The sequence below is a fragment of the Ascaphus truei genome, chromosome 4 (assembly GCF_040206685.1).
Source record: "Ascaphus truei isolate aAscTru1 chromosome 4, aAscTru1.hap1, whole genome shotgun sequence".
Taxonomy (NCBI): domain Eukaryota; kingdom Metazoa; phylum Chordata; class Amphibia; order Anura; family Ascaphidae; genus Ascaphus; species Ascaphus truei.
Window position 1 is genome coordinate 61,413,424 of NC_134486.1, and position 19,944 is coordinate 61,433,367.

Genomic DNA, 19,944 nt, shown 5'->3' on the forward strand with positions numbered 1-19,944 from the left:
GGAGTATCCCTACAGTCCCACCCCCTCCCAACACTGCCCACAATTTTCAATTTAGCCCAGTATCTGAAGAGGAGATTACACAAGCGCTCCTCAAACTAAAACTAAGCAGCCAATGTGGACCCGACTTACTACAATCTAGGTTCCTACGACTTGGTGCCCCAGCCATTGCCAAACCAATTGCGTCCATAGTCAACTCTATCCTGTCTGCAGGCCATATCCCTAAGACCTGGAAAACTGCCAGAGTTGTCCCAATCTTCAAAAGTGGGGACAAAAACACTGTCTCAAACTACAGGCCAATCTCACTTCTCCCAATTCTATCCAAAGTTATGGAAAAATGTGTCCACTCCCAACTAAGCGATTTCTACACCAAGACAAATTTCCCTAGCCAATTCCAGTCTGGGTTTCGTCCCAAACACTCCACCGTAACTACCCTGCTAAAAGTTTGCAATGAAATCCAGTGTGGAATGGAACGGGGACAACTCACTGGTGCAGTATTCCTAGATTTTGCAAAGGCTTTTGACACAGTTGATCATGTTATCCTGCTTAACAAACTCCAGAGCTCTGGAATAGGGAAACATGCTTTAAACTGGTTTCAGTCCTACCTATCAGGAAGATCCCAACATGTGTCCATCTCAGGCTCTAACTCCAACCCCCTGGATATCACCTGTGGCTTACCGCAAGGCTCTGTTCTGGGGCCCCTACTCTTCTCAGTGTTCATTAATGATCTTCCCACAGCTTGTAAGGAAGCCTCAATACACATGTATGCAGATGACACAATCCTATATGCACACAGCCATAGCCTCTCTGACCTTCAACACATACTTCAGTCTGACTTTTTGAGACTCGAAAACTGGATTTCCCAAAACAAACTGTTTTTAAACACTGACAAGACTGTACCAATGGCATTTGGGACCAAGACTAAATTTGTAAAGCTTCCAGTGACTGAGCTCCTGATTAGAACCAACGCTACCACCACCCTAAAACCTGTCACTAGTTTTAAATACCTGGGCTTATGGTTTGACTCCCACTTAACATTCGGGATGCACATTGATACCCTGACAACCAAAACCTATGCCAAACTAGGGGTACTTTACAGGAACAAATCCTCCCTAAGTCTCCTGGTCAGAAAGCGTATTGCACAGCAGATGCTAATGCCAATTATTGACTATAGAGACATACACTACCGACACGTTTAATTCGAGCACGGCTAGCACCGCAAGCCGGGGGATGCCCCGGCGTGCTAGCCGCACTCCCTCAGCGTGCCGCGCATCACCGATGCGCGGTCACGCGTCATCGGGAGCCTGCGCCCCCTGCACGCGCGTCCTGGGCTCCCCGAGGGAGCCCTGGTGTCCCGCGATGTGGGGGACGGCGGCAGGGGGTTCTGGGGGACCCGGCGGACCCGGCAGCGGGAGGGAGAGCGCCCCGATCGGAGGGCGCTCTTCCGCTGCTTCGGCGCGCGCCCGGCACCCTCCGGCGCGCGCCAGGTTACTGCTGCTGCCGAGAACCGGCAAATGCTCGAATAAACTCGGCCGCAGCAGTAGTATATGGCTCGGCTCCTCAAACCCACCTTAGCAAACTTGACACCCTCTACAATTCAATTTGTCGTTTTGTTCTCCAATGCAACTACAACACACATCACTGCGAAATGCTCAAAGAACTAGATTGGTCATCACTAGAGTCTAGGCGCAAAGTTCACCTTTCCTGTCTCACCGTCAAATACTTTCTGGGCAAGCTACCCAGCTACCTGAACAAGCTCCTCACCCCTACCACATGCAGTACCTATCACCTGAGATCAGACTCCAAAAGACTATTCATGGTCCCAAGACTCAACAAAGTATCCGGACGTTCCTCCTTCTCCTTCCGTGCACTCCAAAACTGGAACAACCTACCAGAGACTCTCATATCCACCACCAGCTTAAGTTCTTTCAAATCTAAGGCTGTCTCACACTTTAATCTGGTCTGTAACTGTTTCATACGCTCATAATATATATTTTCTTTAACTGTGCATGCAATGTCTTGTATATAATGTATACCTTGTTCATTTATGTAACTGTATTTGTAACCATGTATTATTTTGTTTTACTCTGTGCCCAGGACATACTTGAAAACGAGAGGTAACTCTCAATGTATTACTTCCTGGTAAAATATTTTATAAATAAATGCAAAATCCATAGGTATTTAGGGTCCAATATTCGAAATATATTTGGATGTGAGATTTCCATTATTACCTTTAGATGCACATGAAATGTGATATGGTGGTATAAATGTGTCAAAACCCATTTAAAGTATTCATTACTCATGTTTTATCGCAAAAATATATCAAACTAATTGCCAATGGATGTCCTGTTAAAACAAAAGGGGGAAACTAATCTTCTGTAAGAAAACTTTATAAGAAGTTGCTTAAAATATGTCCCCATGTCCATTGATATTGTACAGTATGTTAGGAAAAAATATATAAAAGCAGAATCGAGATATTACAGTATGTATATTTTTATTTTGTCAAAACTATGAATGACAGCACCATAAAAACGACAGGTTCTGACTCTTTGTAACAGTGGCTAGATACTTCTGAAAGAGCAGTTTATTTAAGACTTGGCTGAAGATACTGTGAGACCAGCTGTTATAGTTTCTTTGTTGTCTGCCCAGCAAAAGAAAATCATGTGTTCACAGGAGTACATCAAACAGTGCATGCCTGGACTGACCGGGGCTGCTTTCCTTTATTGCTCACTGTACAGAAGAGAGCACTGATATTCTGGGCTCACCTAAACAGCAGCCATCCACATTCTTACTACTACAGAGCAAGGAAAAACCAAGAGGTCCTCAATATACCCTGTGACATCAAACAACCTGCCCTCTCAATCACAGAAGAAAACCGCACACAGATCAACAACCTGCCAAAACAAACAAATGAACTTAATCACCAGGGAATAAAGGAACTGCATGTGACGATATGGAAAAATGTTATCCTGTGCTCAAAGAAGCTGGAGACCTACTGTATCACAGCCTTCAGAGGGAATACACCCTAGAACCCTACCTACTGAGGGTAAATGACCCAAACTAAAGACAGACCTTATACAGAATGAGTGCCCACAGCCTGGAAATAGATACATGCAGATACAGACAGAACTGGAAGCCCCAGGAAATGAGACTGTGCTAGTGATATGAGCTGGGAGAGGTAGGAGATGAAACACACTTCCTACTGCACTGCACAAAATTCTTGAAGTGAGAAGTGCCCACTTCGACAAACTACCCGCTCTTATTCAGAACGTTAATAATATACAAGAGAACAGAATTTTTTTTAAAAAATAGGAGAAGAAACCACAGCAGAACTGGCTGCACACTACTTAGACTTTCTGTGTCAAGGGAAGCAAGTGAAATTACTTCCCGGAATTTTGTAGAGTTGTATTTATTTTAAAATAAAGTATTTCAATGCAGTATATGTCTGGCACTCTAGCAGGTGGCACAGTGAATATTGTTGTCCCTGTTCTGTTATACCGTAGCTACCTTCGTGCATATCCTTCATGTAGCACCAAAATGAGTGCTCATAACTGTAGTATCTTTAAAAGATGATCACTTCCATTACCTAGTTGACAGTTTAATGTTCCTTTGTGGAGCATACCGGAGGTACCTGCGAGGTACGTTAATAGCTATGTTAACTTCATGTGTCATCAGGAGCAGGTCAAAATTAGGATGTGATGACGATATTACCTGTCAGTTGGCATAGCTCACACTGCTAGAGCTGTGGCCTAAAAAAAAGTGGTTGTTGGTACTATGCCCTGTTGGGTCTGACACCATTCGAGTCATTAGGTTACTACTTTAGGCTTACTAACTTTAAAGATGCAGCCACCAGTATTAGAACACTTCTACGTGGGAAATTCTGGGAGATTCTGGGGCAGTCTCACAGTAAATGCCTTAACATTGCCGCAACATTTCTGTGAGATTCTTAATGGCCCATCGGATTAACACAGTGGGGGTCCCTGCAGTCCCATTCAGTCAAACTGAATGGGACTGCAGGGACCCCCACTGTGTTAATCCGATGGGCCATTAAGAATCTCACAGAAATGTTGAGGCAATGTTGAGGCATTTACTGTGAGACTGCCCCAGAATTTAAAAGGCAAGATTTCTTATACTTGTGGCTGCATCTGTATATATGTAGCCATGCATGTAAAATGGTCTGCAGTTGTCTCCCCTGGTGGCAGTAAACCTGGTAAGTTACAGGGATGCCAGCAGTAATCATGGAGGTTTGCCCTAACACCCTGGTGAGGTGCCCTATGTATGGGTGGGAGTGGCTACTTGCTCTGAGTCCACAGTTAGTGACATCAGAGCTGTGACAGTTCCTGAAGTAAATAAGGCACAGCACTGCCCAAAGTGTTGTTGTTGCTGAGTTGTTGGAGTGCGTTGGGAAGGAAGGATCCACTAGTGCAGTAACTAGTGGTCCATTTCTACATCAGACTTAATAAGAGCCACACTGTGTCCAGGGACCTGGCACAGGGGTGATCTCCCTCCGGGGAGAGGGGATCCCACTCCATTGGGAGGGCGTACCTATCAAAGGGACAGCAAATCAATATGTGCGGCTGAGGCAGCTAGCTGTGAAGGGCAGCATGCCCATACGAGATCAATAAAGATGCCCTGTTCAAAGATACCCCCACGGTGTGAGTGTGAAGTTACTCTCCAGTGGAAGGCACCACCAAGAAGGAGTTCCTCAACAGGACCCTCCCCCTGCGGACGCATAGATCCTGATGAGGTGGAGGCACTGCACGTGATATAGGTAGGATTCGCACACACTACCTCAGCTGCCTGTCTGGATTGACAATCCCCGAATACCATCATGCGGGAGACTCAGGAGTCCTGTTGCTTACAGGTGTACCACCAGACATGACCATGTAATGGGAGCTGGTTAGACCACACGGGCCAATATGAGATTGGGTGGGTCAAGCTAGAGGGAATACCCGTTACATATAGTTGGTATGGAAATCCTTTTAGAGGTGTGGGACGGGACTAGAGATGGGCAAACATGGTTTGCAGATTTGGATCTGCCTCAGATTGGCCAGTTCCTTTGGTCCACGAATTCCTGCTAACCATTCTCAAAAAGGCCTATCCGCCGATTTAAAAAACAAATTCTCAACAGACTAACAACAATCCTGTTTGTTTTGACACGTTACATCATTTCTACATTGACTTAGACTTGCCAACCCAATAACACGTTGTGTTCTGTGGAAAGTAAGTGGAATAACGTCCTGCAATTTGTAGAGCTTTATTTTTTTTTTAAATAAAGTATTTCAATTCAGAAGATATCTGGCACTCTAGCAGGTGGCACAGTGAATATTTTTTGTCCCTGTTCTATTATACCATAGCTACCTTTGTGCATAGCCTTTGTGTAGCACCAAAATTAGCGCATACACCTGAAGTAGCCCATTCTCCCTTGATTTCTTTAAAAGCAGACCACTTTCACTTCCAGAATGACAGTTTAATGTTATTTATGGAGCACACCTGAGATAGCTGAGAGATACACTAATAGCTACATTAGCTACATGTGGGGGCAGTGAGCAGATCAAAAGTGGGACGTGACAATGATACTAACAATTATCTGGTTTAGCTCACACTGTTAGAGCTACTGGCTAGAAAAGTAGTGGTTGTGGGTTCTAGTGCTATTGGGTCTGACACCACTCCAGTTATTGTGTTGGTATCATAGGCTTGTCAACTCTATATAGTTCATATGAAAATCCTTTCAGGAAGTGTCCGGTGGGACGCATTTAAATACAATTTGCATAGGCATTAGCATATCTCCATACCAGGTACCTTATGTGTGCTTCTTTCTCAGCACAGACATATCTCTGTAATTTATTTGAAGGAAGGTTTGAGAGGATATACTGTATTGACAACTGGTAACTGCAAGATAGGAGAAAGGAAGAGGCACACAAATTGTAGTGGAATCAAATGATTTCAAATGTATTGATGCATCAGAGCTAACAATAGTAACGTTTCAGGACAAGCAGTCCCTTCCTCAGACCAAACACCACTTTAAAATGGTGGTGTGCCACCTATAATCTCCTTTGGACAACTGGTAACTGTTACTAAAATTAGCATGGTCTCGCTCTCTTGCTCTCAAATTTGAATGAATCCATCTGCATTTTTTAGTATCCAATCTGCAGATGGATTTTAGTGGGCAGGATGGATTTTGTCAAAATGTTAGCAATTAAAACCTGTTTTTTTTGTTGCTGAAAATGACAAAAGATTTTGGAAGAGACTCAAAGAAGAACTGTGCTCATCTCCCATGCACTTGTACATCTGTTTGTGGAGGTGTTGTCCGTGATTTTAGCTGTAAGAGTAGGGTTAGTTCAGAACTTAGTTCTATTCTATTCATTTTAATACTTAAGAACAATTCTGGTTTTGACTTGCCCGATTAAAGCAAAAATATCATATATGCCAAGAGATGCTGAAGTACATAACTATGTGAGTGGCGGAGAAAGACATTTTTTTTTTACATTTCTATTTGCAAAGAGCAATAAAGTATGTTAGTTAGTTGCGTCACGTCACTTCCGGTCCGGCCCGTCGCGTCACTTCCGGTTTAGCGATCGATCGCAGAATGGATTCTCACGGGTTCGATCCATTCTGTGATCGATCGGGCTGGATCGGAAGTGACGTGACGCAACTCCGGGAGTGGGGTGGATGGCAAACGCTGAAGCTCCGCATTGGTTTCTATGTGTCTATGCACATGATGCTCATGTGAGTGCATTATTTATTGCTTTTACCAATACATTGATAGTGAACATAACAATGTTGCACTAAAGGTGTCATTCTTTCTACCGATAGTTTGCTCTGCTGACACCAAAGAGTTTATGTCAAGCAAGACCTCTCTGCATATTGCTGGGTCCACATAATTTCATCTATTATTACCCACTGCTGAATTTAAACTGGGAGAATGTGAGTTCCCAATCAGGATTCCTGTATAGATTGCTTTTTTCTGTTTAAGGCATATTACACTATTATGTATTTTTTTCTTCTGCATATGGTGACACCTGCACTCCCCACAAGCTTCCCCCCACCAGAATGTAATTTCAACCTCAGCACCCTTCCTCGTTGGTACATTTCTGTTTTATCTTTCTTTCAGCACAGCGTTTCATTCAGTGTTGGACATTGCGGGGGAATAATGTGACACTATTTACAGATGCAGCGGCCAATATTTCGAGATATGCCCCGTGATCTGGCAGAGTTGTGCCGCGACAGACTAATGGCCCGCTTGTGGAAAGCGAGACTTGGATTTTCTCTGAGTGTCCACACCCACATATGGCCATGTGAGTGGTTTTTATATATTTCTTCATATCATTGTCACTTATCAGTGACATACACCCACTGTTGTTTCCCCTCCATTGCTTCTGAGAACATCTCCAGGACCAGCGATTTATGAAGCACGCTTCAGGCTAAAGCTGCCTATTATGTGATGTGTCTACACTCCCACATGGCCGTGTGAGTGATTTTGATATCTATATTTACCCACTTACCCTTCCACCTGCATTATTTGCCCATACCATTGAAGTTTATTGGTTTATTGATTTTGTTTTTTTCTTGTTTGCGCTCGCCTCATTGTGTTTCCCAACTGTGTGAGGATCCAGGGAGATCCGTTGCCGGTTGAGCAGCAGCGAAGACTTGTGGCTAGTATTGCACTATTATTTTATATATGTGTATCATTGCCACCTACAGATATTTATTTTAGATCCCCAGAAGGCTTTGGGTATTATTGTGATTCATTGGTAAGAGCGCCCCAGTTTTCCTATATTTCAGTTTGTTTTCAAAGAAATAACTGAAAAAATTGACCAAAAATCTGTTCCTTTCCAAAGAGTGTACGGCAGCACCAGAACTGGGGCAAGAAACAGAGGATTCCTTTGCAGTAAAACCCCATTTGTTAACTTAATGTGTAATGAGAGTACCAACCACACTGGCAAGAGTCAGCATATTATTTACCTTCGCTTTGTGAATGTTGATACAAGTAAAATGTGTGCCTAGTTGTGTTGAGCTTAATTGAAATAGCTGAAAGCTGTAATGCTGAAAATCTGTTGGTTGTATGGAAAATTACCAAAACACGTACCCTTTGGAGAAAATTGTTGGAATTATATTGGACGGGGCTTCTGTTATACTAGCTGAACGCAAAAGCATTTCAAAGTGACTGTAATGAGGCTCATCTCAAATCAGGAGGCGGACCCGCAAGGCTGAGGTAGGGACACAAATAAACCGACCACAACCCAGGGACAGAGTCCTGTAAGAGTATTCCTAGTTGGTAAGGAAGCAGGGGTCAAGGCTGGCGGCAGAGTTGCAAAGTCGAGGAGGCAAGCGGAGGTCAGGGCTGGCAGGAGATGTGCAAAGTCGAGGAGGCAAGCGGAGGTCCAGGCAGGCGGAAGGCAGCGAGCTCAAGGTCATGGTCTGGGGTCAGCAACAGAAATTCAAAACAAGCAAGAGGATAAGGCGTAACTGCAAAGACCGACAGGAGCTGCAAACACACAGAACTTTGCTTGGTGACTCCTTATGGTAACTGCAGCCTTATAAAGCAGGCTGCCAGTATTCAAAATGGCCACAGAGAGCAGAAAGGGCAGGAGAGACAGAAAACCTGGTCCGTAGTGAAAACCCGACAGAATCCTTACACCGAGTCAGTGAAGGAGATAAATTACCCAATCAATTAGAAGAGGAGAAGAGACTATTGGTAGAAGAAAAGTCAAGGATGCAACTGGAAGAAGCTGAGGGCGCCTTGGAAAAGGAAAAGGATAACTCTCCATGTTTCCAGTTAGAATTTTCTAAAATCAGAGCAGACTCTGAAAGAAAGAAAAGAAGCATCCTAACCTTCCAGAGATACTACCGGAGTGAAAACACGGCACGGATCAAGCAGAATCCTTACAGTGACTGAAAGATCACCATAGTGATTTATTCGTTCAACACTGTATGACCCATTGCCATGCCTTAATGGCTGGAGACACTGAATCAGTCATACCTGACTTTGTGGAAGATAGGATCTGAGCGACACTTAGATATTTCAGTTGGCGTGCGAGAAAAAAAAGGAGGTAAGACAGATCTGTGAGCTGAATGAAGAGTACTGTAAAATCAAAACCTGGTTAGCTAGAAAAAAAATTAGCTGGTTAAGTGTTGCTGCCTACGTTATGAAGTTTGAGGTACTGTCGAATTCTGTAGTGCAATTCTTTGAGACAGAGTTATTTGGGAAAGGATCACTAAATTATAGAACAGGTTGCCAGAATATCTATGACATGCTACAGTCTCCTACATTTATTCTGTATCGGAGTTTACTGAATTGGGTTTTGCTACTTCTCAAAGCAATATATTTGGCACTGCAGAAAGAGAACTGATCTGTACAACCTACAGTATACTGCTCTGTGGAGAAGTCCTGCAAGGTCATTTTGAAGCCATTTAAACAGCCTTCAACTGAGGATTCTACACTGGAATCTTTTCTACTGCCAAGCAACCTGTCTCCCTATTGCTAAGGTCACAGAGATGCTTAGGGAGAATGAGGAGTAGCACTACTTGCCAGAAACAGAGATTGCTCCAGTAAAAACAACGTTCATCAAATATGCAGACTTGAACAGGCATTCAAGGTCATCCTTTCCTGAAAAAGACTTGGTGAAATGCATGCTTTCCTGAAAAAGACTTGGGGGCCTATGCAGAGAGCAGCAAATTTTAAAAATGGCGAATTTAGTAAAAAGTAGCTTTTTTGGAGAGTTTTATTCTCCATATGCAGAAAAGTGCGAATTCTGCTATGTTTAACATGGATGCGTGTGGCGAGTTTAAATTGGCGAGATGCGCGCTTCAGAAACGTGTAAAAACAAATTCGCTCCTTTTTTTTCCCATTGCAATGGCCGCGAGCGGCAGCTTCTTGCCAATTTTTTCTGGCGAGGCAAAAAGGAGACAATCGCGCCATTTTATTGGCGCGAACAGCCGCTAGATGCCGTTCGCGGCTCTCTGCATTAGGATATTTTTAAAACTGGCGAGATTGAGGTTCTCGCCAGCTGCGAGGCGAGTTTTACAAATAGAAAAGAAAAATTGGCGCGTTTTTCGTAACTCGCCATTTTCTGCTGTTTTCTGCGCGATTTTCTCCAAAAAATGGCGAATTTCGAAATAGCGCTGCTCTCTGCATAGGCCCCTTGGTGAAATGCATGCTTTAAATATATATTGCCATGCTCAGTAGCACTCCTCTGTGACACTTATATGCTTATATGCTTTTATATATATATATATATATATGTTGTGGTTATTTTGGGGGGTCAATATGAGCTTGTAGGTGTCATGTATGTTTTACAATTCTTGTTAAGCTGGTCTTAGCTGATTGGAGGGTGGCAACCTCCTACCTAATTGAAGCTCACCCCCTCCCACATTTAAATGATTAAAAGCTCACTCCATATCATCTCCCACTCTCAGGGGAACTTGCTTGCTTGCAGTATGATTGTGACAAATCTAATACAGAGTGCTTTTCCTGGTAATGTACAGGTTAATAAAAGCTTCAATCAGACGTAGAACTATGCAACTAATTTTGACAGATCTTATACTATATTAGTGAAAGCACTGTATGCCTGTCTGGATGTCCGGTGTCCCTGTGGGAAATCTCATTGGTCCCTTGGGCCGTCCGCCCCCGCACACCTCTCATTGGCCTGAGGAGGAGTGACGGGCCAAACACACACACACACACACACACATACACACACACACACACACACTCACACACACACACACACACACACACACACACACACACACACACACACACACACACACACACACACACACACACACACACACACACACACACACACACACTCCACCCTCCACCCTCCTCAACGCACACACACACTCCACCCTCCACCCTCCTCAACACACACACTCCACCCTCCACCCTCCACCCTCCACCCTCCTCAACGCACACACACACACACTCCACCCTCCACCCTCCTCAACGCACACACACACTCCACCCTCCACCCTCCTCAACACACACACTCCACCCTCCACCCTCCACCCTCCTCAACGCACACACACACACACTCCACCGTCCACCCTCCTCAACACACACACACACACACACACACTCCACCCTCCTTAACGGCTGCCCGGCCTTGACCCCCCCCCCACGCCCTTACCGGCGGCTGGCCCGCAACAACGGAACCACCCCCTATCACCAATCCGTGGGACCTGACAAACATCACCCTCTCCCCCGGTGCTCACCCTCTCTCCCGGTGCTCACCTTCTCTCCCGGTGCTCACCCTCTCTCCCGGTGCTCCCTCTCCCCCGGTGCTCCCTCCCACAGACCGCTCCCCCCCCCCCAGAGCATGCTCTCGCCGCTCTCACCTTCAGGCCTAGAGGCCGGGCCCCCAACTCACCATCCCCGCGCGCGCTGCTCCGGCTCTCTCAGTCGGGAGCTGTACGGGCTGCTGCCCACACTACGTCCTCACCTGAGCGTCTCAGCTCCGCCTCGCCGGGGGGAACGGAGACCGCCGAGGAACCAGAGGAGGAGTGCGGCCCTGTGCGAGGTAAGTAACCGCAGGGGAAGGGATCCTTCACCTCCCCCCCGGCCCTTCACCCCCCCGGCCCGGCGCTTCACCCGGCCCGGCGCTTCACCCCCCCCCGGCCCGGCGCTTCACCCGGCCTGGCGCTTCACCCCCCCGGCCTGGCCCTTCACCCCCCGGCCCGGCCCTTCACCCCCCCCCCCAGCCAAGCCCTTCATCCCCCCCGGCCCTGCCCTTCACCCCCCCCTGGCCATGCCCTTCATCCCCCCCCTGGCCATGCCCTTCATCCCCCCCCAGCCATGCCCTTCACACCCCCCCGGCCATGCCCTTCACCCCCCCGGCCCTGCCCTTCACCCCCCCAGCCCTGCCCTTCACCCCCTCCGGCCCTGCCCTTCACCCCCTCCGGCCCTGCCCTTCACCCCCTCCGGCCCTGCCCTTCGCCCCCTCCGGCCCTGCTCTTCGCCCCCTACGGCCCTGCCCTTTGCCCCCATCCCCACCCTCCCTGCCCTTCACCCCCACCCTCCCTGCCCTTCGCCCCCACCCTCCCTGCCCTTTGCCCCCATCCCCACCCTTCGCCCCCATCCCCAACCCCCCTGCCCTTCGCCCCCACCCTTCTGCCCTTCGCCCCCACCCCCCTACCCTTTGCCCCCACCCCCCCTGCCCTTCGTCCCCACCCCCACCCTCCCTGCCCTTCACCCCCACCCCCACCCTCCCTGCCCTTCGCACCCACCCCCTCCGGCCCTGCTTTTCACCCCCTCCGGCCCTGCTTTTCACCCCCTCCGGCCCTGCCCTTCGCCCCCTCCGGCCCTGCCCTTCGCCCCCTCTGGCCCTGCCCTTCGCCCCCTCTGGCCCTGCCCTTCACTCACACACCCCCTGCCCTTTGCCCCCACCTTCCCTGCCCTTCGCCCCCACCTTCCCTGCCCTTCGCCCCCACCTTCCCTGCCCTTCGCCCCCACCCTCCCTGCCCTTCGCCCCCACCCTCCCTGCCCTTCGCCCCCACCCTCCCTGCCCTTCGCCCCCACCCTCCTGCCCTTCGCCCCCACCCTCCCTGCCCTTCGCACCCACCCCCTCCGGCCCTGCTTTTCACCCCCTCCGGCCCTGCTTTTCACCCCCTCCGGCCCTGCCCTTCGCCCCCCCCGGCCCTGCCCTTCGCCCCCTCCGGCCCTGCCCTTCGCCCCCTCCGGCCCTTCCCTTCGCCCCCTCCGGCCCTGCCCTTCACTCACATACCCCCTGCCCTTCGCCCCCACCTTCCCTGCCCTTCGCCCCCACCTTCCCTAACCTTCGCCCCCACCCTCCCTGCCCTTCGCCCCCACCCTCCCTGCCCTTCGCCCCCACAATCCCTGCCCTTCGCCCCCACCCTACTGCCCTTCGCCCCCACCCTCCTTGCCCTTTGCCCCCACCCTCCCTGCCCTTTGCCCCCAACCTTCACTGCCCTTCGCCCCCACCCTTTTGCCCTTCACTCCCACCCTCCCTGCCCTTCGCCCCCACCCTCCCTGCCCTTCGCCCCCACCGTCCCTGCCCTTCGCCCCCTCTCTCCCTGCCCTTCGCCCCCTCTCTCCCTGCCCTTCGCCCCCTCTATCCCTGCCCTTCGCCCCCTCGCCCCCCTCCCTGCCCTTCGCCCCCTCGCTCCCCTCCCTGCCCTTTGCCCCCTCGCCCCCCTCCCTGCCTTTTTCCCCCTTGCCCCCCTCCCTGCCCTTTGCCCCCTCGCCCCCTCCCTACCCTTTGCCCCCTCGCCCCCTCCCTACCCTTTGCCCCCTCGCCCCCTCCCTACCCTTTGCCCCCTCGCCCCCCTCCCTGCCCTTTGCCCCCTCGCCCCCTCCCTGCCCTTTGCCCCCTCACCCCCCTCCCTGCCCCCTCACCCCCCTCCCTGCCCTTTGCCCCCTCACCCCCTCCCTTCCCTTTGCCCCCTCGCCCCCCTACCTGCCCTTTGCCCCCTCGCCCCCCTCCCTGCCCTTTGCCCCCTCGCCCCCCTCTCTGCCCTTCGCCCCCTCGCCCCCCTCCCTGCCCTTCGCCCCCTTCGCCCCCCTCCCTGCCCTTCGCCCCCTTCGCACCCTCCCTGCCCTTCGCCCCCCTCCCTGCCCTTCCCCGCCCTCCCTGCCCTTCCCCGCCCTCCCTGCCCTTGCCCGCCTCTCCACGCCCCCCGCCCCAGCAATCACGGGCAAAGCCGGGTTTATCAACTAGTTTATTATAAATCATTCTTCCTGGTAATGCACAGGTTATTAAGAATTTATATTAGTGTTAGGGACCCTTGGGATGTGGTCTGCCGTGTAGTGGCTCAGGGGCTTACAACACTTTGGCCAAAATGTTAAACTAAAAGACCATTTTATTTAATAGATGTCTATACATATATATTTAGGCACTGTACCATGTATAAGTTTCACTGGATGTGCACTGAGCTCTGTCTGTGTCTCATGTTCTGTCTCTGGTTTTAAATATATATTGCCATGCTCAGTAGCACTCCTCTGTGACACTTATATGCTTATATATATATGTTGTGGTTATTTTGGGGGTTAAATATGACCTTGTAGGTGTCATGTATGTTTTACATGGACCCTTGCAACCCAAATCCACCACTCTTAAAATTTCAAAACCTTTCAGAAATATTTACAAAGCGTTTCAACTTCAGCAAGGTTGAAATGCATTATACAGTACTGCGAGGATGATGCAATTTACTCACTTTTCAAGTCGGACCGCTGGGGCATTATCGTTATCAAATGATGGTGTCTTTTGTTTAAGTCAAGTGAGGGCAACACAGTGACCTGTCAATGCTTCCAGTTATTTTACTGACATTGTACCCTGACACGTTTCGCCAAACGCGGCTTCAGCCACATGAACTCAACTATTATTATTGTTATTATTATTAGCTAGGTTACTGGGTTTTTTCAGTGTGAAAATTGTGCTCTATTTTATGTGCTGAATGACTGAATGACATAACCCCCCCCCCCAATATCCATCTCTAAGTCCAGTAATGTTGTCCATCACGCAACATAGTGCTGCCGACCTCTGATCGTTACATGATTGTTGGTATTTCCCCAACCGCATATGATAGCTTTAATTATTTTTGCGCATGTCCCACTTATTTGTTTTGTTTGTGATGTTTAACAACCATTTTAGATGTATTTGTATCGCTAGTGATCTTTAACGCTAATTTCTATGAGGTAATGCCTATTTGTATTGATAGCTGTGTTTATTTTTTGATGTACAGTATGCAAATATGAATAATACTGCATCCCACTTACAGTATGAATACGTAATTGTTAGTAAATATGATGGAATTCTAAAAACAAAAAAAGTGGCTGTAATCCTATTTAAACAAAAACAAATTTATAAGAGAGAAATATTGAAGTTTAAAGAATATTCATAAACCAATTTACTTTAACTATTATTTTGCCCTTAATATAAACACAAAAAGAATGCATTGCACTGGCACTTTGTGAATCTCCCTGAATTGATGATAAACTGACAATCTGAATCCAGAAATTCACAGCCTAAAACAGCATATTTTCATTTTAGAAAACTTTACAAAATTGCAACGGTAGATCAAATATTTGATAAATTCTTCTCACAAACATTTTTTTTTAGAATTCTCAAATTATTTACTACTACAGTATATATACACATATTGATACTGTATGTTTAAATACATTTGATATTTTTTCTCCAAGACCTGGTGTGTCTGCTTCTTATTCCCCTTTTGTACTTACAATTGCTTAAGTCTGCACTCAGGCAGTTAATAGATATAAATATATATAACGAATATACATGCACACACGCGTTATTTTATTGGCCCAACGTTTAGTCTACTCTCTGCAGCCTTTATCAAGATAAAGGCTCCAGAGGGTAGCCAAAACATTGGGCCAATTAAAGACATGTTTTGCATATTTATGATGTGCCTATCCATTTGTTATTTTTGTACAGTACCTTATAGGTACTCTGATAGCAGCACCCTCTCCAGTAGTCTAGTCTATACTATTTAAGTGCACACACACTTCACACAAACCAATGGCATGAAGAAGAGGACACAAACCTGATGAAGATTCTCAAGAGAACCGAAACACTGGATTTATGTATGTTTTACAATATATATACATTTTTTAACACTTATTTTGAGTTGTTGTGTCCTCTTCTTCGAGCCATTGGCTTGGGTGAAGTATATATTTTAAATTGACTATTTATGATATGTGCACTTGCCTGAATTTGCTTTAGTAATTTTGTGAGGTGTGCCTAGTGCTTTACTGTATATATTTATCTATATTATATTTTATACTTACATATTCTCAATGTCTTCAAATCCAGAGAAAGCGCCTTTTGGTATAACCATCACTTTGGTAAGTACAAATCTTCTGAAAATAAAGAATACATGAGTAAATGAAGATAGGAAACAGTCTACACTCCAGAGTTGAAATTCTATGTACAAGTACCCTGCGGTTAACTGATCTTAAGGTAAGCAGCTTAAAGTCTCAGCTGAAAGCATGTGAGTATAATCAGTAGAGATGTGGGAAGTCTGGTGTAGATTTACAGGTATCATGCTTCTCTCCAGGTTTTGTATAGAAGAATATTTTGGGAGGTATATAAGTAAAAAGCATTGTAACCCTGCAAGCCACGTCGAGGCAGACCCAGTCTGCAGGTCCTAACACTATCAGATAAAATACTAATATACCTCTATTAGAATTAAAATTCTCATATACCTCTATTAGGAGTGAGAAAGACCAACATTGGATCTATATCCAGTAGAATGAAAAAGACCTGCTGAATTGGGAAGTGGGGAGGGGCGAGCTTAAACCCTGGGAAGGAAGAGCCACTAACCTCCAACAGCTGAGACCAGCTGAAAATAAGTTAACAAACAACACACAGAACCCTAACAAGCTCATTTTAGGAACCTCTGAGCCGCCTCAAAATATATATGTATACAAAAGTCCAACAAGAAAGTCTCATCTGTTTCTGTTGTTGTAGCTGCAGGGGAAGGCCTCTCTATTCTCCTGGGTCTGCATCCTTGTGTGCTATGGCACTCTCTGTATCCAGGTATAGAGGTCTTATCGCCTTGTCTTGCTGTCAGCATGCAATCCTTTTGTGTGCATCAAGACATCATATTTTCCTCTGGTCAGCCCAGTTGTGGGCTAAGGAAATCTCTGCAATCCTACTTCTCCTTATGTCAGCCCAAATGTGAGCTAAGGAATCTCCCTCCTGTTTCTCACATCAGGCTTTTCTAAAATTCCTAATCAGCCAGGTGGAGTCTGGTTGATTGCCTGTGTGCAATTAACCAGCACACTGCTTGATTTAGAGGCAGTTTCTCTCAAACAGTGATAAGTCCCTGTTACAGTACCAATTGCCAAACTACGTAGTTGATTGTAACCACAACTGGTGAATGTGATGGTGATGTACTTTACTTACTGTATTTACCAGTCCATTTTTGGCTGGTACAATCAACGAGAGATAAAATAGAGCTGCTATAATCTGTGAGCCAAATAAATTCCCAAACTTGATTTTTTAACTATATCTGGTGAATGTGATGGTGATGTACTTCTAAACCCCTAGTAAATGTTTGGCTGGTATAATCAAAGTGAGATATGATAGAGTATTTACATCTGTGTGTCAATTGCAAAACTTGATTTTAAGTTTAAAAAAAATGCCAATGTTGAATGTGATGATCAGGTTAAACCTCTTCTCCATTCAATTTTTAGCTGGTACAATGAAAGATGATTATTTATTTCCTAATTGCTATTCTTAATAAATATTGCTAATGCTTTCTTTTAATCACTATTTCTTGCTTCCCTGTGCTGTTATGCCTACAAACTACTCAACCCATCAAAACCACTTACAACTCTGAAGCATAATGAATACAGTGAAGGAAAGGGCGGTATTTATATTAAGAGGAAATAACGCGACAAGAGATCAGATCCGAGCAAAAATGTGAAATTACGTTTTGTTTATGCTTCACTTCAGGCTACGTAGATACAAAACAGGACCCCAATTTGGAAAATACAGTCAAATCAAATGTTCGCTGTTGCAGAAATTCTAACCCCACAAACATGCCCATTCTTAGTAGTAATCCTGTAAAATACAGCACCTTAAGCCCATTTAGCATATACCGTATGTTTGGGAAACAAGTTGATACAAAATCAGGTCCTACTGTATTTTGTACACAAATTTAGCAGAATAGAAACTTTAATAAACAGACCCTGAAAATCTTCTACAGCATACAGTATTTACATTGTTTTGACCCTTATATTTTATTTGTTGAGAAGAAATATCTTCCTTTATCTCCACCATTTTTTCTACTCTACACATGAGAGGAAAGCTAATTGAATGTTGACTTGCAAAAGTATTTTTGCTTTAGCTAACAAATTACTAATTCATCACTTTTATCAAAGTAAGGATGTGCTTACTAGTGCTTGTTTTGAATACATTTTCCATTTAATCCCTTTATCCTAAAATCTTTGGTGCACAAAATGCAAACAAATAACTGATTCTACACACAGTGTATAGAATAGTGCATCATTAGAAAACTTTTCACCCCCTTGTTCTTCTATAGTTAAGATACACCTGTGCCTATCCTAAGCTGTTACATACAATGTCCCATACTAGACTCAATACCTTGTTTGGTAGCCTGTTCAATTAATCCACTAATCCTTCATAGAGGAAATACCGTACTTCAATATTTCACCCTTCTCCAACTTTAGAGTGTGATCTCTTTTTCTACTATAACTTATCTAAAAAAAACTGCTTTTGTTCTAACTTCTGCTAAGAGCAAACAGTAGTGTAGGTACAGTAATACAGTGGTGAGAAAAAGTTTGTGAACCCCAATGATAACTAAGGAAATTTCATAGTTTTTCCATGATCAAACCTGAATCAAACCAGTCTTTTCTTAAATATTCAATACGGTTTGTATGAACCAATTCCATGTCTTTTGAAACAAAATGATGTACAAATTAGACTAACAATAAGTAATTAAGAGTCAGGTTTGGTGCAAAAGTAAGTACATTTTCATCTGCATGAATGACTTTGAGTACTGTGTGAATTTTGAGCCAATGTGTGCGCGTGTGCCCACACGTGCACGCACCTGATCGCATTTTCGTCTGCATGTACACTGGCGACACGTTTTATCCTGACTTGGCTAGTTCCGCAAGCCGGGAGATTTCCCGGCTTGCTAGCCAAATCCCCTCGGCGTGCCGCGCGTCACCGATGCGTGGTCACGCTTCATCGGGTGCCTGCGCCCCATGCGTGCGTGCCCAGGGCTCCCCGAGGGAGCCCTGGTGTCCCGTGATGTGGGGGACGGCAGTGGGGGGTTCCGGAGGACCCGGCGGACCCGAAGAGGGGAGAGGGAAGCCCCGATCGGAGGACCGCTCCTCCGAGGCTTCGGCGCGCGCACGGGACACCCCGGCGCGCGCCCTTTTACTGTCGCGGCCGAGACCGGGTAAATGTAAGAATAAACTCGGCCGCGACAGTACAACTTTGAGTGCTGTGAGGATTTTGAGCCAGTAGGGGCACGCATGCAATTGTGCACAAGCCTGATTGTGATACATTTTCGTATCCATATATTAGTTTTTGTCCTATGAAAATGTACTGTAGGTAGGTGCCAGCAAAGAAGTTATGATCACTTTTCACATGGTGTGACCTATGAGGCTCCTGCGAGAATAATGATTGAGGTAGGTTAGATGAATGGTCAATAGTATAGCAACCACAATTATAGGTTGAACTTGATGGATGCATGTCTTTTTTTAACCTCATCTACTCTGTAACTATGTAATTAAATGGCAAATAGTACAAAACAATGCAGCCGGTCACAAATGCTAAAGACAAAATACAGGGTTAATGGCACTATAATGTCAACTAATGGGAGTCATTATTTCAGCTGACATAAAAGCAGGCAAGCAATGCAACCAAACAATTCGCAAACTCAGCAGGAAGCAAGGTTGTATTGGGAGAGGTATTAACAGCAGAAAGAGAAGGTAGTGATGCCACTTTATAGATCATTGATGAGACCTCACCAAAAGTACAGTACTGGGTTCAGTTCTGGAGACCATACCTCCAGAAGGACATAAATAAATTAGGGATTGTGCAAAAAAGGGGCTACAAAAATAGTGCATGGTGTACATCATAGATAGATAGGAGTGTGTGGAGCGCTCAAATGCCAGGTGAAATATCCAATAACACCAGAACCACCATCCGGGGAGAATCAATATTAACAATAATGTATAGTGGTAATGCAGCTTGCAATAATGGGGGTAGTCCTCCTGAAAACAGGTACAGTAGAGGCAACGTTTATTCTAACATTTGCCGTAAACTAGCCGGGTTACATTCTGGGTATGTGCTGGGTATGTGCTGGGTATGTTCTGGGCTAGTTTGAGGCACGTTTAAGGCATTTCTGCATTGACTAACGACCCATAGGATTAACACAGCAGGGATCCCTGGCATTCCAATTCAGTTTGAATGGGACTGCCAGGGA

At 46.2% G+C, this 19,944-nt stretch overlaps 1 protein-coding gene across 12 annotated transcripts in view; it reads right to left on the reverse strand.

Annotated features, from left to right (window-relative positions):
* The window catches only part of FSHR (follicle stimulating hormone receptor), a 219,202-nt gene that overhangs the window by 128,121 nt on the left and 71,137 nt on the right, over positions 1–19,944 (reverse strand). For 5 of the 12 annotated variants that reach the window (XM_075595862.1, XM_075595859.1, XM_075595860.1 and 2 more), the window contains exons 2-3: positions 15,770–15,841; positions 5,800–5,889 (exon numbers count right to left, since the gene is read on the reverse strand). The exons of 1 other annotated variant lie outside the window; for it this stretch is intronic. In XM_075595862.1, the coding sequence (XP_075451977.1) occupies positions 5,800–5,889; positions 15,770–15,841 (162 nt within the window). The remainder of the gene's footprint in view (positions 1–5,799; positions 5,890–15,769; positions 15,842–19,944) is intronic. 6 more of the 12 variants (XM_075595866.1, XM_075595868.1, XM_075595869.1 and 3 more) reach the window with 3 other exon arrangements.